General features: G+C 62.2%; 1 protein-coding gene across 6 annotated transcripts in view; it reads left to right on the top strand.

Annotated features, from left to right (window-relative positions):
- Positions 1 to 26340, top strand: part of MAD1L1 (mitotic arrest deficient 1 like 1) — a 308486-nt gene that overhangs the window by 4763 nt on the left and 277383 nt on the right. For all 6 annotated transcript variants that reach the window (XM_047779416.1, XM_047779417.1, XM_047779418.1 and 3 more), the window contains exons 3-9: positions 528 to 668; positions 3220 to 3399; positions 6203 to 6327; positions 7136 to 7217; positions 8347 to 8477; positions 8606 to 8720; positions 10836 to 10897. In XM_047779416.1, the coding sequence (XP_047635372.1) occupies positions 528 to 668; positions 3220 to 3399; positions 6203 to 6327; positions 7136 to 7217; positions 8347 to 8477; positions 8606 to 8720; positions 10836 to 10897 (836 nt within the window). The remainder of the gene's footprint in view (positions 1 to 527; positions 669 to 3219; positions 3400 to 6202; positions 6328 to 7135; positions 7218 to 8346; positions 8478 to 8605; positions 8721 to 10835; positions 10898 to 26340) is intronic.

Genomic DNA, 26340 nt, shown 5'->3' with positions numbered 1-26340 from the left:
GGCCTCGGAAGTGGCAAGGGCTACGTGGCGGGAGGTGGGGGTGGCCTCTGGGAGCCGACGGGCACTGAGGCCTGCCCTTCGGTCGGGACATGCAAGTGTGGAAGAGGCTCCAGAGGACACTGCCTGCTGACTGCGTGGACTGTGGCCTCTCGAGACCCTGGTCAGAGAGGCTGTCTGCGAGGGCCAGGCTTCCTGACCCAGAGAGCCCACAGCCGGTATGTGGGGGTTTAAGCTGCTGAGTCGGTGGTGGTTTGTCACAGAGCGGAGGAAAAGCACACCTGCTTTTCTAAAACAAGCCCAGACGCAGTCATCTGAAAACACACCTTCCTCTTCTGTCCCTTGTCACCTCCTCTTAGCTTGCTGCCTCCTGCACCCACTTCCCACCTCGGGCCAGTGTTCCTCTTCCCCACGGCTGAACCTGGGCCCTGCTGGGGGCAGGTGCTCAGGGAGAGAGTGGTGAGGGAGCCTGTCGCCTGTTTGATGCAGCTACTGAAGCCCTGTCTTTCTTTTGCGTGTGACCTGGTCAGCTGGAGGAGCGAGCAGAGCAGATCCGTTCGAAGTCCCACCTCATCCAGGTGGAGCGGGAGAAAATGCAGATGGAGCTGAGTCACAAGAGGGCTCGAGTGGAGCTGGAGAGGGCGGCCAGTACCAGCGCCAGGAGCTACGAGGTGGGTTCAGGCGGGCCAGCCCCGAGCAAGGGGGTTGTGCACGGTGCCTGCAGGACCCTGGGAAGCAAGAGCCCCGCCAGCCGGGAGCCCAGACGCTCTGCCTCCAGGTCCCAGGGCCAGCCTTCTCAGGCCACCTGCTGAAGTGGGTCAGACTCAGGTGTGCTCTGCGTCCCGGGGAGGGCAGCCAAGGGGTGGCTGCCCCGCATGTCCGCCCCCGGAGGTGCTGGTGGGTGTTCCTCTGCACTGGCTGCCCAGTTGCCCTCTCTCCCCACAAGCACTAGGATGCAGGTCTGCCAGAAAGAGAAGCCCCGTGGCTTGGGGGTGACAGGCTTAGCAAGTCACTGGGTTGTGTGAGGGTCTCGGGTTGAGGCCAGGTTTTGTTCAAGTGGTTATAGGGTCTCAGAGCAAAGAGCCCCCATCTCAGGGGCTGCTTCACGTTGCCCTTGGCTTACCCAGGGCAGGCCCGGAAGGCATAACTCCCCGTTACCCAGAGGAGATGCTGAGTTTTTACTCAGTGCGTACATTCTGTGCTTCCTTTGCTGTGGTGAAGACCTGCAGGTTGCCAGGGTTTCTCAGTAAGTGCCGATGAGTTGTGGAAATGCTGCCAAGTCTCCGGCAGCGCGTGGGACCAGACCGTTTCTGGCCCCTGTGCTTTCCCTGAGGGTGGATCCGGGGAGTCTGGCCCTGTTCTTGCCTTACATGGCACGTTCACACGCTTTCTTCGTCCTGCTCAAAACAACTGTCTTGGAGGGCGTGCTGCTGTTTGGACGCGTTCAAACCCGGTGTGCGGGTCCCTGAATGTGGGCTGTTGTGGGGACTCAGTAGCCCAGAGACTCGGCCTGCAGGTGGGTAGTGCCGCCTGGACGTTGGCCCTGGTGCTGCTCCAGCTGGGCTTCCTCTCTGAGCTGGGCTTTTGCTGGCGTTCTGGGTGGCCCTAGGAGGGACCGTCCTGGGGGAACCCGTGCGGGGTGGGGAAGGAGAGACTGTGTGACTCTCGCAGGCGCTGAGGTGCCCTTATTAGGGGTGGGGGGGCGGCCCCAGGGCCGGCAGCCTGTGGGAATTGTGGTGTGGGCGGCACTGCTGTGGGTGTGGAGCTGTTGCAGTTTCCCTGGGTCCTGCGTCCTTTGGGGACACGGCCTGCCCTGACTGCTCTGCATCTCCAGTGTCCAGAGCAGGCTGTGGACTTGCTGGTGCTGAGATAACGTGGTGAGGGAGGGGTCGCTGCAGGGTCACTGACAGTCTTTGTCGGGGAAAAATCCCCGGGGTTGGTCCTGGGGCCCCTGGCTGAACTTGGGCCTCCCTGTGAGAGGCCTCTCCCGCCACGGACATGGCTGAAGACACCCCTGGGACTGGTGCACCAGCGGTTTTCCCATTGTCCCTTGAGTCTGGGGTCCCTGCGCTGCGTTTTCAGTGTCTGCCAGTTGGGTGGTGTGTGGAGAGGGCAGCTGAGTGGGGTCTCAGCCTTTCTGCCTGGAAATACCTATTGGATGGTGAGACTGGTATCCAGAGTCTGGGGACCTGCCTGCACCGCCCCGTGCGCACTTGGCACTGGCGGCCCAAGCAGAGAGGCTGCATCCTGCCCTGTGATGTGCTGACCAGGTCCCCGCACAGCCACAGCACCTTGCTCCCAGGTTGTGGCAGGACCCTTGGCCTCGAGGGTTCCTAGTTGCTTGGAGGCTGTACTTGAAGCTCCTCAGTCCCTGGAACCCGGATCAGCAGGAGGCCGTGGCCCTGCCGGCGCTTGTGTTGGGCCCCTCCTGGGTGTTGGGCCTGGAGAGGCCTGTGTGCGCCCTGGCTGAGTGAGGCAGGCCCTGCCAGCGCCTGGCAGTCCTTGGCGGGAGCCTCTGCAGCCCAGCTTCCTGCTGAGAGGTCAGCAGAGTTCAGGCTCCACGTACCAGGACCTGCTGCCTTTGCTCCTAGGACTCTGGCTCCCACTTGTCGTCGTCCCTTTGCTTCTGGGCTGAGGGTGAACTCAGTGGCCGACAGTAGACCCTTTGGCCCCAGGGGTCACCGGGTGACATGTCGGGTTCTGTGCCTTCCTTACCAGCGCAAACCGCACTCCCCTCCCCCGGTCCAGGGCGGGGCAGCTCTGAAGGTGTGTGGGAGAGGGGGGCCCGGGGGCAGGTGCCCCTCTCTGCAGACTCACGTCCCCACCTGTCCCTGCTGAGTTGTCTGCTCGCCGGGGGTGGCAGACTTGTAGCGGGGAGCCCAGGTGCATGCAGAAAGCTGCTCGAGCTGCCGAGCTCAGAGGCCTCTTCCCAGGGTGGCATCTGAGTGGGGTTTCTGTCCTCGACGCCTCCCTGCGGGTGGTCACTGTCACCAGTGGTCGGTGACAGCGGGAGTGGTGCTGGCGTGAGCCGTGGTGGTGTGTTGCTGTGGCCGAGCACACGCGCCTCGGAGGGGGTCCCGGCTGCGGCCTGGGGTCAGCCGTGGCCTTGGCTGCTGGCTTACTGGCGGCTCCTCTGTGGGCTCAGTCCTGTCCTGAGGGAGGAGCGGGTGGGGTGGGCTCTCCCTGCTCCGACTCCCTCTCACCGGCCCGTCCTCTTGGCAGCGCGAGGTGGACCGCAACCAGGAGCTCCTGACGCGCATTCGGCAGCTGCAGGAGCGGGAGGCCGAGGCGGAGGAGAAGATGAAGGAGCAGCTGGAGCGCTACCGGCTGTGCCAGCAGAGCCTGGACGCGGCCAGCAGGAAGCTGCGGGAGGAGGAGGACAGCCTGGCCGAAGCCAGCGAGGTGAGCGGCTGCGACCCGACCCGACCCGACCCCCGCGGGTGCGCCCGCCCCCAGGCCCGCTGCTCCGGCCCGGCCCCGAGGGAGCGTCAGTGCTTGATTCTGCTCCCCCCACGCGTGCCTGCGCTTTTTGCATAGCTGTGGTCATGGCGGAGATACCAGTTTTCCATTCTGTGGTTTCCAGTGAGCGAGTTGACACTTCGTTGTCTTTGTGATTATGACTTTCAGTGCTTGACCGATCCATTTTTTTGTCGTTTTCGAAGAATTTTTTTTAAACAGACACCCCCTTTTATAGGCGCATAGATGGTGGATGGGTTCATCCCTTTTGTTTCTGCTGAGTTATCTTATCTGGACAAGTCCCTAGGAAGAGGGTCACGAAAGTACCAGTTTGAATTCTCTCGATGGCTTTTGCCGCCAGGTGCTGGGGTGCACCAGTAGGCGTTGCTGAGGATGCTGGTTTCACCGGAACCTCACCTGTCGCAGATGGTGGTATTTTCTAGAGATTCTCGCGGGTTTTTCCCTTCCAGGACATATAAGTAGGTGCCCCTGGGTTTGCATTTCCTGCATGGTTAGGAAGGTGCGTTCGCATCTGAGAGCATCTGGAACCAGGGCGTAGGTGACCCGTGGTCCCTACTGCTTCTACCAAGTGAAAGTTGTATGAATTTTATTTTATTTTGCTTTTTGGGGCCGCACCTGCGGCATATGGAGGTTCCTGGCTAGGGGTTGAAATGAAGCTGTGCCTGCCAGCCTACACCACAGGCACAGCAGTGTGGGATCCAGGCTGCGTCTGCGACCCACACCTCAGCTCACGGCAATGCTGGATCCTTAACCCAGTGAGCAAGGCCAGGGATCGAACCCACGTCCTCATGGGTGCTAGTCGAGTTCGTTTCTGCTGAGCCGCAGTGGAAATGGCCGGGTTGTGTGCATTTTGGAAAGAGCCCAGGATTGGTGCTGGTGGAGATGGGGCTCCTCGGCCCTTCCCTGTCGCTTTGCTGTGCTGCTCGGAGTCACAGGTGCGCCAGGAAAGAGGGTGAAGTGCTGCCGTGGGGAGTCGGGGCCCTGGGATCCTTGGCATTCTGTCTCCATGAGGCTTTCTCTCCTGGGTCGCTCTTCAGAAGTGGGCCCCCCGGGGCCTCCTGCCTTGGTGGCGCTGGGTGGCGTTCAGGTTGTCCCTGCATCTGTCCTCTGACTTGGGTGCTGGTGGGAGAGGAGCCATGATCAGCCTTTAGACAGTCCTCCTGCCCTTGGAGCGTGCCTGCCGCTTGTGCTCCATGGCAGGTGGGCTCGCGGGCAGGTGCCGGGGCCGCTGGGGAGGGGAGGCCGCGGCGGGCCTGGCCCTCAGAAGGTGCAGAGCAGACGCCGATGGGCGTGCCGTGGCCAGCGTGGATGGAGACCCCGTGCTGCTCCTCGTCCTCCTCCCGCCTCTGAGGAGCCGTCCCTGGCCCCTGGGTCTAGGTCGTGGCCCCCACCCACCACCTGTGCTCCCTCCGCAGTGCCCTGGTTCAGAGGCTCGCACTCTGCAAGGTCAGCCTGAGGATGGCTGGCCTCCCGGCAGCCTCGTCCTCCTTGGGCCGGGCTGTCTGAGCCCTGCGTGGAGCACAGCGCGTGTGCTCCGTGTAACTCAGGAAGGCCTCTTGAGGGATGTGTGTGTCGCTAAATGTGTTTTAGTGTCTGCATTTTTGATTCCCAGCTCGACAGGCACTGTTGTCATCAAGGAAACTGTGCGGGTTGGTAAGGGGGCAGGACAGGACAGCCCCTCAGCCGCCCTGGGGCCAGGGGGTGGGCAGCGCTGATGCCTTTAAACGGCCCCGGGTTGGGCAGAGGGGCACACGGTGCCTCCTTGTTGGCAGAGCTCCCCCGCCCCTGCGAGTGTCGCTCTCTCTGCGGTGAGTTTGCAGGTCTGTTGTCTGGTCCTCAGCCTGGGGCTTGTCGTCTAGCTCGCAGCTCTGGAGGCTGATGTGCACCTGTGGTCACTTTGAGCCGCTGTCCCCGAGTGGCCGGCGTTTCCTGCTGGTGGCGTGCTCTCTGGCCACAGGAGAGCCCCACGCAGAGTCCCAGCACCAGGAGGTGGTCTCGGGAGGGTGGGGTCCGAACAGAGGCCGAGGTTTGTGCCCCAGCGTCCAGGGGCTCACCGGCTTGGAGGCCGTGCTCTGGGCCGGCCTCCGCAGGCCGCCCTCTGCCCTCCCTGCCACCACTGCCAGCCTGGTCGCGCGCCGGTCTCTAGGGCCCTCGGCCGTCTTGCAGCTCCCTTTGTTCTGTGTGGCTGCTCTTGGGGCAGCCTCTGTCCCCCACTTGCGACATCCTGGGGGGCACCTGGCCTGGTTCACAGGTAGCACTCCTGCAGAGCTGGAGTGTGGCCTGCTGTTGGGGGGGTGGTCGGAGGAGGCGTCCCAGGCCGGGGCAGGGCTGCGCGGAGCTCACTGTGGACCGCTGGCCCGAGCTGGCAGGACGTGGGCCTGTGTGGACGCTCGCTGGGAAGGGGTGACGTGGGGTGTGGGCGTGGAGGCTGCCGGTGTGATGCCTGGGCCCATATTGGCCTGCAGTCTTCTGGCTCCTGAGCTGCCCTCCCGGCGACCCCGTCTCTCCTGTCTGCCTGCCCGGCGGGGTTGAGGGGTGGAGTCCGGTCTGCCCCAACACGGGTTCTGAAGGGGGCACCAGCTCTGGCCTTGCCCGCAGGGAGGGAGTGGGACTGCAGGGCACAGACTGTTGTGAGGGCGGTGGTCCCACCTGCTTGTGTGTGGGAGGCTCACCAGCCTTGCTCGGGCGCCTTGGTGAGCGGCTCCTGTGTGGCTCGCTCTGCCTGCAGACCATCAGCGCGCTGAAGGGGAGGCTCTCGGAGCTGCAGTGGAGCGCGATGAACCAGGAGATGCAGGTGAAGCGCCTGGAGTCCGAGAAGCAGGAGCTGAAGGAGCAGCTGGACCTCCAGCACAAGTGAGTGGGAGTCGGGCGGACCACTGCCCGGGGCTGCGGTCTCTGCCGCTTTGCCAGGTGAGCCTGGCCGCCGGTCCACGCGGGTACAGTCAGCCTGCAGCCTGCTGGGGCGCGTGTAAGCTGGAGGTCCACTTGGAAACCACGCGGAAGGGCCAGGCCTGCTGGCCTGCGCCCCCTGTGGCCTGAGCACTGGTGTCCATGACCATGAGTGTGTGTGTGCACTGCAGCTCTGAGGCTCTGCAGTGTCCTTCATGTGCTGTCCTCCCTGTGCACAGGCTGCTGGACACCAGGACAGTGGGTGCCAGAGCAGAGTGGCCTTGGGAATGTTTCAAGACCAAGAAAGGGGCGTCATACTTTTCCTCCTCCAGAGATGGGGTGTCTGCTCGGAGGGCGCTCTCAGCGGGGAGGTTATGAGCTAGGTTTTGAGGACTGGGTAGGATGTGCTCCGGGCGGGGGGCGCGGGTGGGAAAGCTCGGTCCAGGGAGGGAGCACAGGAGCAGAGACCTGGAAGCGTGGCGGGCCTGCCTGCCCCGTGGGCGGGGACAGCCCTCTCCCGAGGAAGCAGGTATTGTCTTGAGTTCTGACCACTCTGCGGAGATGGGGGCTCGGTCGTGAGCGGGTCTTTGGCTTTGGCTGCTCCAGGGCCAGAGCGCTCGGGGGGGAGAACTGCGGGGCGCTCGGCTGGCCGGGACCCACCTGCCCCGAGACTCGGGCCCAGAGCCGCCTGCAGGCAGAGCTTCTCGAGTGAGGCGGTTGCTGGCTTTACTGCGTGCCTGTTGCTGGGCCTGATGTATGTTTCTCATCCTAGGAAGTGGCAGGAAGCCCACCAGAAGGTTCAGGAACTCCAGGCCAGCCAGGATGCGCGGGCAGACCAGGAGCAGAGGATCAGGGTGGGTGGCTCGCTTTCAGTCCCTGGCCCGTGCCCCGTGATGTCACAGTGCTGGCCTCGGCCCTTCTGCCCGGGGGTGTGCACAGTGGCGTCTGGGGCCCGTGGGGGCCTGTGTCCATGGTAGCCGTGGGCACTGCTGGTTGTCTCCCTGTGTGCCAGGCCCTGTGCTAGGTGCCAGGGTGCCACCGTGGATAGGGGGTGCTTCTGCTCCCGAGAAGCTCGTATTTTACCGGGTGGAGATCACTGTCAGACGCGCAGAGTAACAGGTAAACGTGGCCGCTGGGAGCACGATGACGTAGGATCGGCGGGTGAGAACCCGCCCGTGCTGCCCGGCTGGCGTGGGACTGCGCTGGGTCTCAGCAGGTCTTCCTGACTCTGGGGTCCAGGCCGTGCTGCCTCACGGGGGCACCCTGCCACTGCCCATTGCCTCAGGGCCACAGCCACGTGCCTCTGTCGTCTCCCTCCCTGCCCCCAGCTGTGCAGCCGTGCTCCTCGTCAGGCCCCGTGGGGGTTCTGAGCTGGGGGTGTGCTCAGTGGCATCTGGGCTCTTGCTGCTGTCCTCTGTGGTGGCAGCGCCCCGTCTCCTCCCGGCCCTCACACATCACACCTGTCCCCTCTCCTGCCCTGGCCCTCTTCTCAGTGTTACCTGCCGGCACAGCCCAGACTGTGCTCTTCCTGCCGAGACCTCATCCACCTCTGTGTCGGGTGTCCCCAACTCTTGACCCAGTACCTGGCGCAGAGCTGGGCTTCTAGTGTTTGTTGAACAACTGCCTGATTTGCGCCTGGTCTTGTGCTCCTAGCATGTTCCGTGACTGTCACTCATGCGTCTCGGTGTCCCCGGGGGCTAGGTGTTGTAAGGGAGAGGCTGTTCTCACTGAGCAGGGACTCGGTCATCACGCTGTTCCGTGGGAGCAGCGAGCAGAGCCGGATGGGTGTTGGGCACTGCAGCACCCTGCCTGATGCCAGCCGCAAGGCCCCATGGGGCCACCCTGAAGGCACCCACTGAGGTTGCTACACAGAGGTACACCTGATGTGCAGGGCAGGCTGCTGGGTCCAGGGCCGTGGAGGTTGCCGCGGACCCGGGCCTTTTGGCGTCTGTGACTGGTCCTCTCTGTCCTGCCCTTGCTCAGGATTTGGAGCAGAAGCTGTCCCTGCAGGAACAGGACGCTGCGATAGTGAGGAACATGCGGTCGGAGCTGGTGCGGCTGCCCACGATGGAGCGGGAGCTGCGGCAGCTGCGGGAGGAGAACGCCTGCCTGCGGTGAGGGCTGGGGCTGGGGCTGGGGGCCTCCTGCGGTTGATTCCCCCCTCCCCCGGGCCTGCTCCAGGCTCCTGCGCTCGTCCCCGGGCTGCCAGGCTGTGTAGTGACTTTGTTTCCGGCCCCGCCAGGGAGACTCGAGAGGCCAGCGGGCTGCTCCGGGAGGAGCTGGAGGGGCTGCAGCGGAGGCTGGGGCGGCAGGAGAAGCTGCAGGAGAACCTCGTGAACCTGGAGCTGGAGAATGAGGTGGGCTGGTCCCTGCCCGGTGTCCTCCGTGTGGTGAGAGGACCCTGGCTGTCTTAGTCCTCCCTTCCAGCTGGTCAGTTAAAACATGGAAGCTGGTGGGCTGGGGTGGTGAGCAGGGTAGTGCCCCTGAAGATGGCCACATCCAGACCCCAGAACTGTGGACATGGGATCTGAGGTGCTGACTGCTGGCCTCTGGGTCATGCAGGCCGGCCAGTGTGGTCACAGGAGGTCAGAGCCACGTGGAGGGGGGGGCTTGGTTTGCGGCTCTTGGTGGCGTGGAAGATGGAGGAAGGGCCACGAGCTGGGGGACGTGGGCACTTCTGGAAGCTGGAAGGAGCCAGGACATAGGTTCTTCGCAGTGCCTTCAGGGGGACGTGGCCTGTGAAAGCTTGGCCTCGCCCTGCGGGGCCTCTCTGGGCGTCTGACCTGTGGAACTCTAAGACAGTGAACTTGTGTGGCTCTGAGCCGCTGAGTTGGTGGTGACTCGTTTTGGTAGCACTGGGACACTCAGGCAGATGCTGAGTCAGAGGGGCGTGTGTGACGCTGAGGCAGGCCTTGCTCCCACCCACATGGGCTGAGTGTTCTCTCCCCGTGTCTGCTGTTTCTCATCGGTGGCCTTTGGTGGGACCGTGCAGAGGTGGCCATGGACGGCAGCACTGATTCTTGCTGGGCAGAGGGGCGACCTGGTGTAGTGGGGCTCCAGGCCCCCCCCCCCACTTCCCTCTGGCCACCCTCTGTCACCTCAGTCTGCTTTGCCCGGCGTAGACCCTGTGATTACTTCCCGTTGGTTCCAGTCTGGCTGGGGGGCTTGTCAGCTGCCCTGCCTAGTGGGGTCATGGCAGCTTCAGGCATGGACCAGAGCACACAGCCCTCTCAGGCGCTGGCTCATGTAGGACTTAACCTGAAAAGACAATTCTCGAGCTGAGTGGTCTTTTTCTGGGCATAATTTATTTTGAAGTAGGTTAAGATTGTTCATTTGGCGTCATACTCCCTGGTTTTAAGTCCTGCCATGTGCACTCGCTGGCTGTGTGACCCTGGCAAGTTACTTAACCTCTCTGTCTGCCTACGCAATGAGGAATAACAGCGTGTCCCGTAGGGTTGTGAGAATTAAATGAATTTTTATAAAGTACTGACTGAGCATTGGCTACAGTAATACGATTTTTTTTTTTTTGTCTTTTTGCTATTTCTTTGGGCCGCTCCTGCAGCATATGGAGGTTCCCAGGCTAGGGGTCAAATCGGAGCTGTAGCCACCGGCCTACGCCAGAGCCACAGCAACACAGGATCCGAGCCGCGTCTGCAACCTACACCACAGCTCACGGCAACGCCGGATCGTTAACCCACTGAGCAAGGGCAGGGACCGAACCAGCAACCTCATGGTTCCTAGTCGGATTCGTTAACCACTGCGCCACGACGGGAACTCCTTTTTTTTTTTTTTTTTGTCTAGTAATATGATATTAACCAGGCTCGTGCAGGCACATGCTCGGGGTCCAGGAAGTCCTCACGTGGCTGAATGAGTGCGTGGTCGCCAGCACTGGGTGCGGCCGGGGAGAGGAAGGACACGAGGCTGACAGGGCCCGGGGGCCTTGTGCTCATAGCCTGCACTCTGAGCCGGGAGGGAGACTCGCACACGGGGTGGGGGTCAGCGTGGAGCAGCTCTGGGGATGCCAGGCTGGGGGCGGGGGTGCCACCGCTGCCTCCCGTGCCTCTGAGCCACGGGGGCGGGGGGTGGGGGGGACCCCAGCCCAGTGTGTGTGTGTGTGTGTGTGTTGGGGGGATTTGGCTGAGGCCCTGCCCCGCGTGTGCCCCAGGCCCCCCTCCCCAGCCCGCAGTCCGTGTAGCCTGCTGGGAACCTGGGAGTCACGGAGCCAGGCTGAATGAGGTGTTAAGCCCGCAGTGTGGCCTCAGCAGCTGGGAGCAGACCTGGTGCCTTTTAGCTCGAGAGCAGGGCAGGCTGTTCCGAAGGCGTGTAGCCGCTCTCCGTTTTGTGTGATTCTCTGGGTGTTGAGGTGCGTGGCGGGGGCGGTTGGGGGTGGGGGCGGACGGGGCGGCGCGGGGCCCTTGTGCCGAGGTGCTGGGGCGCAGTGCCCTGAGTGTTCTCCCTCCGTGTGTTTGCAGAGGCTGCTGACGAAGCTGCAGAGCTGGGAGAGGCTGGGCCAGACCACAGGCTTGAGCATCAGGTAGGCGGGGGCACCGGGCCTCGGCCCCCCCCCATCCTCTCCACACAGTCGGCGCCTTTGCAGAAGGCACCCCGCTTCCCTCCAGCAGAGGCCGCGCCAGCAGACGCAGGGGTTTAATGAGAGACTCAACCCCTGAGTTGGGGCTGTTTTCAGCAGAGCGTTGGCAGGCGTTGGCCCTGTGTTGTTGGTCTTTCCTAAAGAACCCTTCCTGGTTTGTGTGAGGAAGGAATTGCTTTGGGGGAAAGGCCTTTCTTTCAGTTGGTTGTTAAGAGTGGAGTGGAACTGGGTTTTGAGGGGCGGAGAAGGGAGACGGCCTAGGAGGACTTTTCCCCGTCAGGCCCCTTTAGCGTGTCTGTTGAGCTCCGGCAGCAGGTGAGCGGCAGGACAGGCCGCCGACGGCCGGGCAGCCTGGGCAGGTGCATGGGCCTCTCCCTCCGCCCCTGGCCCAGCGGTTCTGCCGCGCACCCTTCTGGGGCTGCCGCCTTTCTCCAGCCTTGCTCGCTGCCCCTGACGGCCCTGGGCGCCCTGCAGCCTGACTCTGCCCAGCCGCTCCTGTCGGGGGTGGGGCTGGGGGCCTGAAGACAGATGGTTCTGGATGCGTCCTTGGCCCCCGAGGCCTGGGGCCTGTGGTGCTGAAAGAGCCTTGTGTTTTATCTGCTTGTGTGACACGAAGGCTGTGGCTTCTCCTGTGTCTTTCCTGCTGCTCTTGGAAACTGGGCCAAGGTTGCGAACCCTCTTTAGAGGGCAGTGCTGTAATCACGCCACGGACTGCTGTTCGGGAGCCTGTGCCTGTTCGCTCGGCCTTAGGGACCCAGGTGCTTGTCACTGGAAAGGGCCCCTTCCTTTTGTTTCCGCCTCCCTGAGTCTCAGAGAACAGGCCAGGCTGCTGTCTCCTCTTGATCTCCCCTGTAGGGCCCAGGCTCACAGTGGGAGCGGGGCCCGGATGTTTCATCTTCCTCGTGTTCGCTGGGCTTCGGAACTCAGGGGGACGCTTCCCTCCTGCCCCCAGGGAGGCTCGTCAGACTGTGACTTCCTTCTTGTGCGGGGGATCAGAGGCCTGCTCGTGCCTGATCGGAGCAGCTGCTGGGCTCTCTGAACGCCCAGCGTGTGCCTCAGAGGCTCGACCTCGGGCCAGCAGGGCCTGTGCACAGCCAGCTGCTGTCTGGCCCGACGGCACAAAGATCCGTTCTGTGGGCAGGATGGAAGGTGCTGTTGCTCCTGGAGCCCCCTTGGCTCTACATCCAAAGCTGACCCCCCACCCCCTCCCCCGCCGCATGGCTGGCATGTGGGCGAACACAGTTTTTCAGCTGGGGTGGGTTATGCATCCTGGGAAGGGGTTTCTGGGGTGGTCCCAGGCCTTGGCGGAGGCGGGGTGATCCGGAGCTCAGGCAATGGGGCGGGGTGTGTGGGGGGGTGCGTGCCGGTGCCCGCCTCCAGTTTGGGGCTGGGCAGGAGAGGAGCGGCACGCATTCTGGTCCGCAAACAGAGGCGTGGTAGAGGCTGGAGCCTGGTCCGCTCTCCCTCCAGCGAGGGTGCTGCTCCTGGCGTTGGCACACTGCTCTGGCCGCTTTCCCTGCCCTGGGGGTCGGGCTGCAGCGCTTTCCTCCCCGTGCTGGTGGGCTTCGGCGCCCGAGCCCGGACCCTGCGGAGCTGTGCAGCGTGGGAGGCAGCGGAGCGGGCTTGACTCCTGGGGCCCGTGAGGAGATTTTCCTTCAGGCGCTTGGCGTGGTTGTGCCTGGGCCCCTTCTGGGGGCCAGCTCCTCTGTGTCGCCTTGCCTGTCCCCACTAGGGCCTTGGGCGTCTGGGCTCCACTTCATTGGGCGTGTGCATTGTGTGCCAGTCGGGGCGGGGACGTGGTCATGGACTCGTGGCATGAGTGTGGCCGTCCACAGAGGCCCCCGCATAGCGTGGTTCAGATGCAGACTCCTGGGCTGGACCCAGCCTGGTGGGTCGGTCTCTCCAACACTGGACGTGAGTTTCGGCCTGATTGGGAGTACAGTGGGCAGCTTGGATAGCTTTTTGGCCGGGTTGGGGCAGTTATTAGAGATTCCTGAGCAGAGAGAGAAACGGGGGGTTGGGGGGGCACGTCACAGGAGTGTGAGTGTGGGAGAACAGGGGTTCCGCGGGAGGACGCGAGACGGAGAGGGGGGGCTCTGTGCCATTGGGCTGGTGTGGTAGGCGGGGGGCAGGGGAGCACAGCCTGGCGGGAGGTGGTGGCTCTGCCAGTAGCAGAGGGGCACCTTTTTTCAGCCTCACGGAGTTCATTGCAGCGGGGTGATGGGGGCTGTCTCAGACCCTGCTAAACGGTGGCTGGACATCTGCCTGGCCCCAGCTTAGCCCCCATATGTTGTGGGGGCTCTTTAGGCCTCAGTTTGCACGTCAGTAATGGGAGGGTTTTCTGGAACTTTGGTTTCTCGCCACGGGGTCATGCGTCTCTCTCTGAGTGAGAATCTGATGGGAGTTATGCTTTGTCCTCACAAAGACACACATTTGTGAATGGGTGCTTGTGGACGTGAGGTTTTTGCATGCTTGTTCCGGGGCCCACGCCCCCCACATGTGAACAGCCAGCTCCAACTCACAGCAGATGTTGGGGTCCAGCTGTTGCCCTGGAAGTGGAGGTTCTAGGGGCTGGGAGAACATTTTGGCATGGCTCGGTGGGTTTCAGTCTGTTAGCTGTTTAGGTCAAGGCTCATTTGGGGCCTGTTCCCACCCCAGGCTCTGGCCATTGTCCCTTGTCTCCATGGGTTTCTGAGAGCTGCCACCACTAGGTGGCACACCCCCCTTGGTGATCTGGCTCCCTGGGACCTTGGCAGCTGCTCTGAGGTCCGTTTGGGTTTCCCGGTTCAGGCCTGTGGCCCGTGGCCCCTGCTGGCCCACTGCTGGGGATTTGGTGCCTCCCTGAGAGGAGGGTCTGTGGTCTGACAGGTCTTGTCTGCCTTTGGGCGGCCACCTGGCCGCTTGGCGGTCCCACGCCTACGTTGTTGTTGGCCAGCCTCTTCCAGATCCTTAAGCCCTTGGGGTCTCTGAGCATCTGGTGTTTTAGACCCAACGTGCCCTGCACGGGCTCTCCTCTGTGGATAGGCCGTGGCTTCTTGCAGCTTCTCAGAGGGCTCTCTGGCCTCACAGAGGTTAGGAGCAGAGAGGAGCCCACATAGTAGGACAGCAACCACAGAGATACCAGGGGACAGGGGACCCAGAGATAATGGGGCAGGTGGGGGGCAACCAGGTCAAACCTCTCGGGAAGCTGGTTGGGCTGAGGGTCCTTTGCTGCCAGACAAGCGGAGTGCGAGCACGCCGTCCATGGCGTTAATGGAGATGGGGTGGCGGGGTGTGAGGACAGACGTAGGAATCAGTGGAGCAGGATGGAAAGTTCCGGAAGAGTCCAAGAATAGAGAGTCCATTGATTTTGGTCGAAGGTGACCAGATAATTCCGTGGAGAGAATCTTTGAACAAATGTGCTGAGACGACAGGATAGCTGTACAGATGGGCGGAGACGCCTTCTGTTGTCCAAGAAATCCGCTCAGTGGGGCATGGGTTTAAATGGAAAAGCAAACCTCTGGAAGCTTGAGTTTGTTTTTTTAATTTTTTATATTTTTTAAAATTAAAAAAAACCCCAAAACACTCTGTGGATATACCTGCAGCATATTAAAGTTCTTGGGCTCGGGGTCGAATCGGAGCTGCAGCTGAGGCCCACGTCACAGCCACAGCAATGCCAGCCAGATCCACGCCACATCTGTGACCTGTGCCACAGCTTGTGGCAATGCCAGATCCTCAACCCACTGATGGAGGCCAGAGGTCAAACCTGTGTCCTCAGGGAGGCAACATCCGGTCCTTAACCTGCTGAGCCACGACGGGAACTCCTAGAAGCTGCATTTGGCAGAGAGGTCTTAGGACGAGAAAAGCATGAACCACTGATAAAAAAATAGGTAAGTTAGACTTCATCGAAATTAAAAACTCTTGCTTTCAAGATACACAATTAAGAAAATAAGGCATGTCATAGACTAGGAGAAAATGTTTACAATGCGTGCGTCTGACTGAGGACTTCTATCCAGAGTGTAGAAAGAATTCTGTAATTCTTTCAAATTGACAAAATGACCAAACTTAAAAAAGTGGGTGAGAGACTTTGAGCAGATGACCTTTGCAGAAGCAGCTGTGAGTGGTGACTAGGACATGGAAGGTGCCTGGGGGCGTCTGACACCAGGGGAGAGGGCGGACCAAGTGGGACACCACCCGCCCCCGACCCAGGAGACCAGCACGGGGGCCACGGCACAGCCCCCAGGAGACCGCCAGGCAGCTGTCTGTGCGGGCGGTACGGCCCCGCTCTTGCACCCTGGAGCCTGAGCCCAGAGAGGTGGGCATGTGTGACCTCCCAGACGGGCGTGTGAGTGCCCTCTGCGGCCCTCTGCGTAGGCCCTGCCGTGGACCAGCTCACGTGGCCCTCATGTGGTTGGGTCAGGGGGCACATCCCCCTGGGCACCACTGCTCAGCCAGCAGTGGGAGGTGGCGAGTGCTGTGCGGGGACGCACGAGCCAGGCTGAGCCAGAGGAGGCCGCTCCTGGAGGTCACACTCCGCCGCCCTTTACTGGGAATTTTAACGCAGCCACAGCTGACCTGGCGTAACAGAAGGCGGACCAGTGGCTCCTGAGGCCCTGGGTTGTCTCGTGACGGACTGGGTGCCCTGACGCAGTGCGACCGTCCCTGTCTCAGCCGCCAGGTGTATGCAAATCACAGCTCGGTCTCCCCAGTCCCGCTGGGACTGACGCGCGAGTGGGTGGGGATGCTTTTGAAAGCCTTTGTTTTGGGAAAGAACCTGCTTCTGGAGCTTGACTAAGGCCTGTGGGCAGCCGGGCCCAGCCTGGGTCCTGCGGGCTCGGGGCAGGTGCCGTGGGAGAGGCGCCACAGGAGGCCAGGCCGTTTCCCGGGGACCCCAAGCTCGGCCAGGGAGGGAGCTGCAAAGCGCAGGTGCTCTTCGTCCCTCCCCTCCCGGCCCTCGCCTGGCGCTGGGTCGCAGCTGCCGGGCCCTGGGTCGCAGCTGCCGGGCGCTGGGTCGCAGCTGCCCGGCCCTGGGTCGCAGCTGCCCGGCCCTGGGTCGCAGCTGCCCGGCTGGCGCCCCGTGCTCCCCTTATGCCTGGGTGCCCTTCTCAGAGAACAGGGTGGGCAGCGGGTGGACCGCTCTTACCCCCGGGCTGCCTTACTGGGCACTGGCGGGTCAGTTCTTGTCTGTCTTCTTGGAAATGTCACATGTACCTACGTTTTCCTTCCGGCTTTATTGAGGTGCGCTCAGTGAGCAGCCCGGTAGCGTCAGAGTGTCAGGGGTGCAGCACGATGACGAGGTGACTCAGCGTCGTGAAGTGATGACCCGGGATGTGGAGGGCACGTGGGCATGTCCGTGTCTGAGATACAAGATTAAAGAAAGAGAAAAGCCCCCTTCGTGTCCCGCTCCACGCTCTGTGCTCCATCCCTGCGGCCTCGCTCTTCCTGCTCGACTTCTGACCGTGTTTCTGCGCCGATGAGCAAGGCCTCCTGAGTCATCACTGGGCCTCTGCAGTGTCCGGTGTGTGGACGAATTCTTTTTTTTGTTTGTTTTTTTGCCATTTCTTGGGCCGCTCCCACTGCATATGGAGATTCCCAGGCTAGGGGTCCAATCGGAGCTGCAGCCCCCGGCCTACGCCAGAGCCACAGCAACGCGGGATCCGAGCCGCGTCTGCAACCTACACCACAGCTCACGGCAACGCCGGATCGTCAACCCACGGAGCAAGGCCAGGGACCGAACCCGCAACCTCATGGTTCCTAGTCGGCTTCGTTAACCACTGCGCCACGACAGGAGCTCCGACGAATTCTGATTTACTTCGGTCTCCACCGGCGGACGTCTCCCTTGTTTCCAGTGGGTTCCTGCCCAGCAGTGGGCAGTGTTGTTTTGGCTGGATACATTCTCAGATTTTTTTACCTTAAAAGATACACATGGGATGGAATCGCCCTCGGGAAGCCTGCCTGTGACGTTTCTGTCACAGCGTGAGCTCCTTCACCTGCTTTGGGCCGCGTGCTTCCCAAGGTTTGAGCAGAAATTCCGAGTGAGCTCCCAGTGTGGTGAGGGCCGGAATCTGCCGTGGCTGGGCTTTGGAAAGCATCTGTAGCGACTCCTGTTGGGGGGCCTCAGGAACGGCTCGGGACAGCGCTGCCGCTGTGCTTTGCCTCCTGCGCTGTCCCTTTGTGCCTGGCTCTGGCCCAGTTTCCGTCAGGCTGGGAGGGCCTGCTGCCTGTCAGCGTGCGTGTGTGCGGGTGTGGTGGAGCTGCAGGCTTGCGGGGGGGCTGCCCGGCAGGTGGGTTTGGCTGGCTCTGACGCCCGGCAGCTGCGCCCCCAGAGCTGCTGAGCCATCATCTGGAGTGAGGGTTGGGAAGCACAAGAGCTGATCTGGACGCTTCCCAAAAACATTTGTAGGCCGGCCAGACGACACGTCTTGGGGACGAGCGTCCCCTGATGTGTGAGGCCAATTAGGAGGACAGCGGGGGGGGGTGCATAATTTCCTTCCGCAAAAGGATCTTATTGACCAGTCTGGACACTTTTATTACCCGGGTGACCGTGTTGGAGATTTCTAATTACCTGGGTGCTGGGTTGATCAATACAGGAAGCGCAGTGAGTGCTTGGGAGGGTGGCTGGACTGTGGGGCGTCTCGGTCCTTTTACTTGGTCTTGGTTGGTTTTCTTAGGAGGGACGGGGCAGAGGAGAAGGGTTTGTTATGTCCCTGTGGGGGCCAGCAGCGGTGGTCCCCATGTTTCCTCGCTGTGGGTGGCTGCGTCCCCCACTTCTCTCTGCCTTGGGAGTTGGGTTTTCTGTATGGGTCATCCTTCACCCGAACACTTGTCAACAGTGACTGAGAGATGGCCTCCTGCGGCTTTGTTTGGTGTATTGGTGGTTTGCTGTGGTCTGGCTGGGGCCTCCTTTGGCTTGCGTGGCTGTGGTGACAGAGCCCCGGCCTTATTCACACCGTGTCCCGTGGGAGGCAGAGAACAGGTGTAGCAGAGCGCTTGTTGACAGCAGTCATTCCTGCAGCTCCAGGCCTGTCTGGGCCTCAGGGGAGCAGCCCTGCGTGTCTCCTGCTCCCCAGTGAGCTTTCAGCTGTGAGCTGGCAGCAGTGTCGACTGGCCTCTGCCTGCTGGATTTGTGCAGCGAGGTGTGGACGGAGCCACGTCCTTGACAGGCTTGCTCTGCCCCAGTGGGAAAAGAAGCTGCTTGGTTGCAGGTGGCTTTGGGCAGGCCGGGAAGCTCTGGCGGAGACCCCGCCAGGCACAGCCCCGAGCCCTCTGAGTCCGTGTGGCCAGCGTGGGCCACGGGGCTGTAGGCTCTGCAGCATTGTCGGGAATGTAAAAGGAAAATGCTTTCCAGAAGAAACTGCCACATCTGCGAGGGCCTCGTCCCCGCCCGTGCTCTGTGGGGCGCAGCAGCCAGGCACTCGGAAGAGCGGATCCCAGCGTGACTGTGGCTGTACTTCTGTGCCGCTCCCTTGGCTTTTGAAGCACTTTTGGGGGCTCTTCTCCCAGGTTTGTAGATAGGGTTCATCCGTATCTCCTTTTAAATTCAATAATTAAAAAAAAAAAAAATCTAAAGCTGGGTTGTGAAAGCATTTGGACAAATGAGCTATGCCGGATCCCAGGGGACTCAGAGCGGGAGGCAGCTCTGGTGTCCCCTGGTGGACTCAGACGTGGCAGTTGCTTGCAGTGCCCCGGGCCTCCTCTCTTGCAGGCGCCCACGTGCCCAGTCCCCAGGCAGAGCGGGGAGGGTCTTGCGAGGAGAGGAGGAGGGAGCTGGGGTGGCTTCCACTGGAGCAGCCCCCGAGGGCCTGCCCAGGCTTGGGGGTTTCTCCAGCAGCTGCCATGGCCTTCGGAGGCCTGCAGGAGACCACGGGGGTGGTATTTCAGTCGGTACTGGGGCCTGGGCTTCCTCCCCTGCCGGCCTTGGAGGTCAGCCCGGAGGCCATGAGGAAAGGCCTGTCCAGTGTTACCCGGGTCACCTGGGGCAACCCTTCCTCAAGGCCCCGGGTGTTTGGGTTGGAAGCTAGGGCTGCCCCTCTTTGCCTCAGTTCTCTCAAGGACGGAGCAGGGACCCCGAGTCCAGGGTCAGTCAGCACCCACATCCACTCCTTCCAAGGCCTGACGCTTGCTTCTCGTGGTGGCTGGCTGCCTGCGCCATGGCTCAGGACAAGCTGGAGGCCAGGGGTGCCCTGGCTTTGTTGGCAGTGAGGGGCTCTTGTGCCCCTAAAGCAGGCAGTATTTAAGGCTGACCCTTTCTGCTGAGTTCCCTCAAGGGAAACAGGTGCAGGAGGATGGCCGGGAAGTGACATGATCAGTTAAGTAACAGGCCAGTCAGCAGGGGGCCGCAGGGTGGCAGCTCCCTCCAGCCTTCCTTCCCGACGCCCACTGCCGTCCTGGCGCAGGTCCCTCTTCTCCTTCCTGACGTCCCACTGCTGTCCTGGTGCAGGTTCCTCCAGCCCTCCTTCCCGACACCCACTGCTGTCCTGGCGCGGGTCCCTCCTCTCCTTCCCGACACCTGCTGCCGTCCTGGCGCGGGTCCTGACCCCCTGCAGTCACAAGTACTGTTTTCACTCTGCATCTTGGGAGCTGCATGCCGAGGCGTTTGTTGGGGCCGCGCTGCTGCACATGCTGCAGCTCTGACACACCGCCTGGGCTCGTGCCGGTGAAGCAGACACCCCCAGACCTGCTGTGTGCCAGCCGCAGCAGCGCAATCTCGGTTGTTGCCGTGGGGGTCTCTGCAGGAAGTGTGCCTTGGCAGGTGGGAGTCCTGAGCACGGGGAGGAAGGAGGCCCGGTGAGAGGGCGCTGTCCCAGGTGCAGGAGAGCTGGGACCAGCCAGGGTGGTGCCCAGGAGTCGTGGTGGTGGAGCTGGGGTGGCCGCCACGGTGCTGGCGTCAGGTCAGTCTGCGTGTGGCAGAGGCCAACCCGGAGGCACTGCTCTGGACGTCGTGCTCTTCCTCCTCTTGGCTTGTCAGGGACACTGGGTGGTGGTTGGCATGAGTGGGTAGCTCCCCTGAGACCCTCGGCCTCGGGCAGAGAGAGCTCTGGTCAGTGGCAGCAGCTGCCCTTGCGTCTTTCTGATGGTTGGTGCCGTGGGGGATTTGTCACCAGTGGCCTGGGAGAGCTCTCTGTCCCCTTTGCCGTGGCGCTGTGGGCCCTCAAGCTGTCGTAAAGCGCTTTGTGTTCCTGAGCGCGCCCAGGAGTGGGCCCTGGCCTGTCCTCCTGCTGACCGTCCGCCCTCATCTTAGTGTCGCAGGGCACTGGGCGTGCTGTGGTGGTGGGCGAGCAGCCCGAGTGGCCCTCTGGGATTTCTGCGAGTGCTGATGTGTCGAGGCTTGCTTGTTAAGGCACTGTGGCCAGACAGGAGGAGGAGGAACGGTGCCTTCTTGGCCCCTGAGACGGTCACATGTAAAGCAGTCCCGGGAGCGGGGGTGGGCAGCCCCTGCCACGCGGGGACCTTGCGGGGAGACCTGGTGCTCCTCCTTGGCTCATGGGGCCGTCACGGTCTGTCTGCAGCCCGGGGCTGTGCCCAGGCTGGTGCTCTAGTGCCTGAGCAGTCCGGGCGCCTGAGAGCCCATGGCTGGGGGAGGGCCCATGCCTGCTGCTGGCGTGTGGCAGGGAGAGCGGCCCGCAGTTTGCGCCCGGCGTTCCCGACCCTCGCTGAATGTCTCGTCTGTTGAAGACCATCTGCTGCAGACCTCGGCTGATGTGGCGGCTCAGAGGGAGTGTGCTCAGCTTTTCTGCTCTCGGGGATACTGGGCGTCTGGAGTGCTGGGTGGCCAGCTCTCATTGGTTGAGGCCTCGGGGTTTGAGAGCAGGCTGTTGCCCAGGCCGCGGTTTGGCTCGCGTTGGGGGTGGCCTTGGCCCTGAAGCTGTGGAGGCTCAGCCGACTGGCAAGAGCAGAGGAGGGCACTGGGGGGAGAGCAGGACACCTGCCGGGGGCTCCCACCGCTGCTGTTGCTGCTGCTGCTGCTGCTGCTTTGGCACAAACCACCGAGCCCCCTGGGGCTGGGGAAGAGGGCTTTGGGGAGAGACGGGCACAGGAGTTCCTGGCAGACTCTTCTTTCCTGTTCTTTTCCCACCCTTGCTCAAGGAGCAGAAGATGCTGGAGAGACGTTTGGGAACCGTTCCCTCTGCTCTGCTCGGAGGAGGAAGTACCTGGAGAGCATCTCTTCCTCGCGTGTTCTCCTTCCAGCGCAGCAAAGGCGTGGGTTGGCTCCGTCGAGTGCAGAGGGGCCCCTGTGTGCACACGCGGAGCGGAGGGTGGGAGGCGTCCGAGATGGAGCGCTCGTCCTGTCACCCCGGTCCAGGTGGCCGCCTTACTGGCCGGGAGCCTCCTGGCAGTCCCGGCAGTGGTGGGAGGTTCTTCGCATGACCCAGTGTCTGTGGGCTGAGACCCACCTCGCGACGGTGCGTTGCTGACCCTGGTGCCCACCCGGGAGGGCACGTCCTCACGCGAGCCCCCCAGGGTGTCGTGGAGGGTCCTCCGCGTGTGGTGACCCCTGGCCCTGTGGCCACAGGGTCAGGACAGGTGCCTCGGGCTGCTGCTCGTCTTGAGTGCCATGTGGGCCGGTGCCACATGGAGGAACGTCTCAGGAGCGGGAGCTCTGGCGCCAGGCGAGGCTGTGCCTAAGAAAACAGCAAGATTGGCTTTCAGATGAGTTCCCGTCAAGGAAGTCAGTGGAAGAAAGGAAGCTCTTGACATTTAAAATTGTTCTAGGTCAGGAAAAGCAGTCCTAAGGCCAGAGAAAAACCTTGGAAACTCCCAGAACCACCCAGCATAGTGGTTGCCTGAAGTCGGTGTGAAGGGTTGGTTGGGAAGGGACTGGCGGGACCTCCGAGTGAGATGGGGACACTTGTCGGCGGCGCCCTGTGCGGAGTTGAGGTCCCGCTCGTCTCGGGTAAAGCGTGCATTTCAGAGGAAGTGCGGCGGGGGCGGGGGGCCGAGCGGGGAGGAAGCCCTCCTGGGTGACGTTGCCCGGGAGCACAGCAGTGGTGACTCTGGGGGGTTGGAGTTTTCTCCTAGAAAGGCTATTACAGTGGCCGCACCCTGCCTCCCCCACCCCTCAGAGGTGCTGGGGATCCAGGAGCTGCAGCTTGTCAGGCCCCCCCCCCACGAGCCCTCTCAGGGGCCGGTCACCCCACGTCTCGGGACCCACCTGTTCTGCCCCTCAGGGAGCTGCTGCGTGGTTTGGCCTCAGCCTGAGCCCAGTGCCCGCAGGGAGGTGCGGGGAGCTGCTGGCTCCGGGACAGGCAGAGGCGCTCACTGGCCGCTTGCCGTGCGTCCCTTTGGGTGCCAGGTCAGCTCTTGGGATGTCCCTGGGGAGAGTTCAGAGGAAGCCCAGCCTCTGGGACCTGCCCGAGGCTGCGCCAAGAGTGCATTTCTGCCTTGAGCTCGTTCAGAGACGGCCGCTGCCGCTGAGACGTCCAGATCCTGGGCCTGGTGGGCACCGAGCCTTGCTTCTGGCTCTCGTCCCTGCTCTTTCTGGCCTCTGCCACTTGGGGAACGCCCTGTCTCGGGAGCCCAGCGTTTGAGCAGGATGACCTCTGAGGACCACGGCGGGCCCCTCCCTGGGTCGCCCTGTCGCAGTTACAGTGACGGGGAAGGGGTTTTATGCTGTGTGACGTGTCACACGTTTGTGACAGTTTTCAGAACTAGCTGGGCAGCAGGTGTCCAGTTCGACACCTGCCTTTCCATGGGTGCTGACCAGGGTGTGGGCCTGTCCGCCGTCCAGTCTCAGGGCTGGTAGACGGAGGCACAGGCGCCTTCTTGCCCTCGTGAAGGCCTAGCTGGAGCTGCCCAAGGGAAGGGGCACGTGGTCTGGTCTTTGTTTTAATTTGCTCTTGAGGACTTGGTGTGATTTTAATGTCCCCAGCCTTGTGGTGGTGGAGAGTTTCAAACTCAAATAGGAGGCTTGAGGGGGCGTTTTCAGTTAAATGGATATTTTAAAAAGACGGCTGATAGGGGTCATTAAAAACCTTTTTTTCTAATTAACTAAAGAGCTTTTATAATACTATCTTAAAAAATAGCTTTCAGAGATAGCTGAGTGCTTCTTTTTTCTTTTTGGCTGCATTGTGCAGCGGCTTGATGTGGTGTCTCAGCTCCCAGCCTGGGGATTGAACCCCTGGCCGCATGGTGGAAGTGCCGAGTTCTCCTGCTAGACCACCAGGGAACTCTCGGTCTCGTCTTTCTTTTCCTTTCCTTTATCTTAAGGCCACACCCATGGCATATGGAAGTTCCTGGGCCAGGGAATGAATCCCAGCTGCAGCTGCCATCTGCACCACTGCTGTGTCAATGCTAGATCCTTTTTTTTTTTTTTTTTTCTTTCTAGGGCCGCGCCTGTGGCATATGGAAGTTCTCAGGCTAGGGGTCTAGTTGGAGCTGTAGCCGCCGGCCTACGCCACAGCCACAGCCACAGCCACAGCAACACCAGATCTGAGCCTTGTCTGCGACCTATACCACAGCTCACAGCAACACCGGATCCTTAACCCACTGAACGAGGCCAGGGATCGAACCAGTGACCTCATGGATCCTAGTCGGATTTATTTCCGCTGCCCCACAGCAGGAACTTTAGTGCCGGATGCTTTAACCCGCTGCTTTGGCTGGGGATGGAACCCAAACCTCTGCAGGGACCCACTGAGCCACAATGAGAACTCCCGTACTTCTTTTAAACAAAGAGTCCTGTGTAGCTTCAGCGTTGAAGTGGCTGGACCAGAAATGGTACGGGTGGGTCTTATTGCCTGATTTATCCGTTTCCATGCTTCCACTTGTCTGCACGTGCAAGTTAGTGGCAGTTTGAATGAAGGGGAGTTTGCCCATGATCCCAAAGCGGGCTTGGACCGAGTTCCTGCTTTGGGTGAGGTTCTGTGTGGGGCCGAGTGGTGCTGGTGAGCAACGGATCTGAGCCGGTCCTTCCTGCGCCCTGGTACTTTCTGCCTTATAAGTGAAGTGGAGGGAGGCCGAGACTGCCCTGAGCAGAGCTCACCTCCAGAGGGCTGGGCCACTGGCGGACGTGGCGGGACCCTGGGTGAGGGGAGCGTTGGCGGGTGGGGCCTTGTGGGATTTGGCGGAGCAGCGGTGAGAAGCCAATAGGAGCCCCGGGGGCAGGAGAATTGGCCTCTCCCCCCTGAGCACCCCAGTCTGGTTTTGTGTAACAGGTGTCAGAGGCGGCGGGAGATGTATCAGGTTAATCACACTTGAGAGGGGCGGATTTTCAGCAGATTTGCACATGGCACTTTGATTTCTGAAGGTTGTGTTTTGAGCTTCCCCTGTTGCCACTTCTGTTGGTGGGCAGGACAGGCATCTTTGAGCACAAATGCTGACGCCTTGGGCTAGGGGAGCTGAGTGGAGACACCCGGCATTTCAGATCCGGGGGCTCTGGAGGAGCTTGCTCGAACGGGCCATGTGCTCGCGGGCTCAGCACGCAGGACGCCTTCTGGCCTGGCCCCCTTCCCGCAGGTGACTGTGCTGCCAGGTTAGGCGCATATTTCCAGGGGCGCTTTGTGCACCGTCGTGCTCACACCTGCCATCGCCTTGCCCCCCTTGGCTCCGAGGGTAAGCGCTTCAAACGCCCGTCCTGCCCAGCACAGCTCTTCCATCCACGCGGAGCTGGCACCTTGATGTTTCCTTTACGGCTGCTGCGAGTTAGGGGCTGGCGCAGGCGAGTGCCCTCACGTCCAGGTTTGAGGGGCCCCAGGACCACCCTCAGGCCAGCGACCTGCTGGAAGGGCTCTCGGGGACCCCGGGAAGCATTGCACTGGCAGCTGCGGGCCATCCCAGGGCGGCGGAGTTCTGCTGAACCCCGGCAGAGCGAGCTCGGGTGGCGGGAGCCTGGGTGGATGCTTTTGGTCTCCATCCCTGATCCGCGTGCTCAGCTCCGCCTCTGAGCGTGCACACCCCGCCCAGCCGTTGATGCCCGCGGAGCAGGCCTCTTCTCAGCAAGCTCGGCACCTCCACCTGCGTCACGGGCAGCGTGCTCTCTTAACCCCTTGCCTGAGGAGGGGCCCTAAGAGCCTTGGCTGGAAGTGGGGCTCCTGTGCGGGGTCAGTCCGTATTAGTGGTGATTGGACTCCTCGGCCGCAGGTTGTCTCTGCTGTTGCTCTGGGTCCCTGGCATCTGTCCCAGCACTCCCCTTGGGGCACCCGTGGAGGCCTGGCTGAGCCTGAGCCTCGCAGGGCGGTGGGTGTGCGCTGGGTCCGGCCAGCCCTGCACGTGGTCCTCGCCCTCGTGGGAGGTCCCTGCTCTTAGGAGCGTCACACAGACAGTAGGACGGGGCAGTCGGGACCGGGAGAGAGGTGCCCGGCCTTGGGGAGAGGGAGCTGTGGGATGCGGCAGGGCCGGCGTCCCTGAGGGCGGGACCTCGGGCTGGAGCTGAGGGGTCAGGCCGAGTGATGAGGAACGAGGGCTTCTGCCTGAGGCCTGCGGGCGGGAGGGAGGTGAGTGTCCGGGACAGGACAGGGGCCGCCTGGGCAGCCTGGGAGACAGGGCAGGCGAGGGTCCCCTTGGCCCATGCTGAGGGCTCTCTGTGGTGACAGCTGTCGGAGGGCTTTACTGGCTGTGACGCGTTAGCTTTTGCTAACAAGGTGACCACTTGGCTGCTGTTTGGAGCCGGAGTGGCTCAGGGACGGAGGAAGCTGGGAGAGGCCTGCCAACAGGCAAGAGGGGACCTGCCCTGGGCTGGTGGGGGCAGGGGAGGGTGGGAGGGCCAGGAGGGGGCAGGGGGATGGCACAGTGGCAGGGGCAGGAGAGTTGGGGACTGTTGAGGACATGTGCATTTGAAATAGCCGGAAGGAAATTCGGATGTGCCCAGGTCTGGAGATGAGATTTCATCTGAGTCACTTTCATGGGGTCATCAACAGGCCCGGGTGAGCTGGCCTGTGGAGCGGACCGCTGGGACTCGACCTTGGGCCTGGCCCTGGTCCCAAAGCTCTGCAGGGCTTGCCCGCATCTGAACATTGGCCACTGGCACCCACCCCGCGTCGTGCTCTCCAGGCGTGGTGGGCAGAGCGACTGGCATGGGGTGGCTGTGGTGCTGGTCAGTCCCTGGCCCCTGGTGGGGGGGCGATGCACGTGGAGCCAGGAGGCCTTGGGTCCCACAGCAGACCCCGTCCTTCCCCAGAGATGGGGCATGGGCCTCCTTCGGGTCTCCCTTGTCGAGTCTGTCCTGCTGCTTACCTGGCCTGTGTTTGAAGGTTAGCGGTGCCAAAGGCCAGAGTGGGCCATGGAGCCTGAGCGGGCCTGGTTGCGGGGTGGTGGGGGGGCTGCGGTGGCTGCGGTGGCAATGGCTTTGTGAGGACTTAGGCCTGGAAACTTGAGAGGGAAGGTCCTGAGGCCCTGGTGGATTTCCAGGCTTCTGACAGACCCCTGGAGTTGTGGGTTCCCTCCCTCCGGCAAGTTGAAGCCCACTGCCCCCG

This window comes from Phacochoerus africanus, chromosome 5 (genome assembly GCF_016906955.1).
Source record: "Phacochoerus africanus isolate WHEZ1 chromosome 5, ROS_Pafr_v1, whole genome shotgun sequence".
In the NCBI taxonomy this organism is placed as follows: Eukaryota; Metazoa; Chordata; class Mammalia; order Artiodactyla; family Suidae; genus Phacochoerus; species Phacochoerus africanus.
This window is presented reverse-complemented; position numbering and strand designations above follow the sequence as displayed.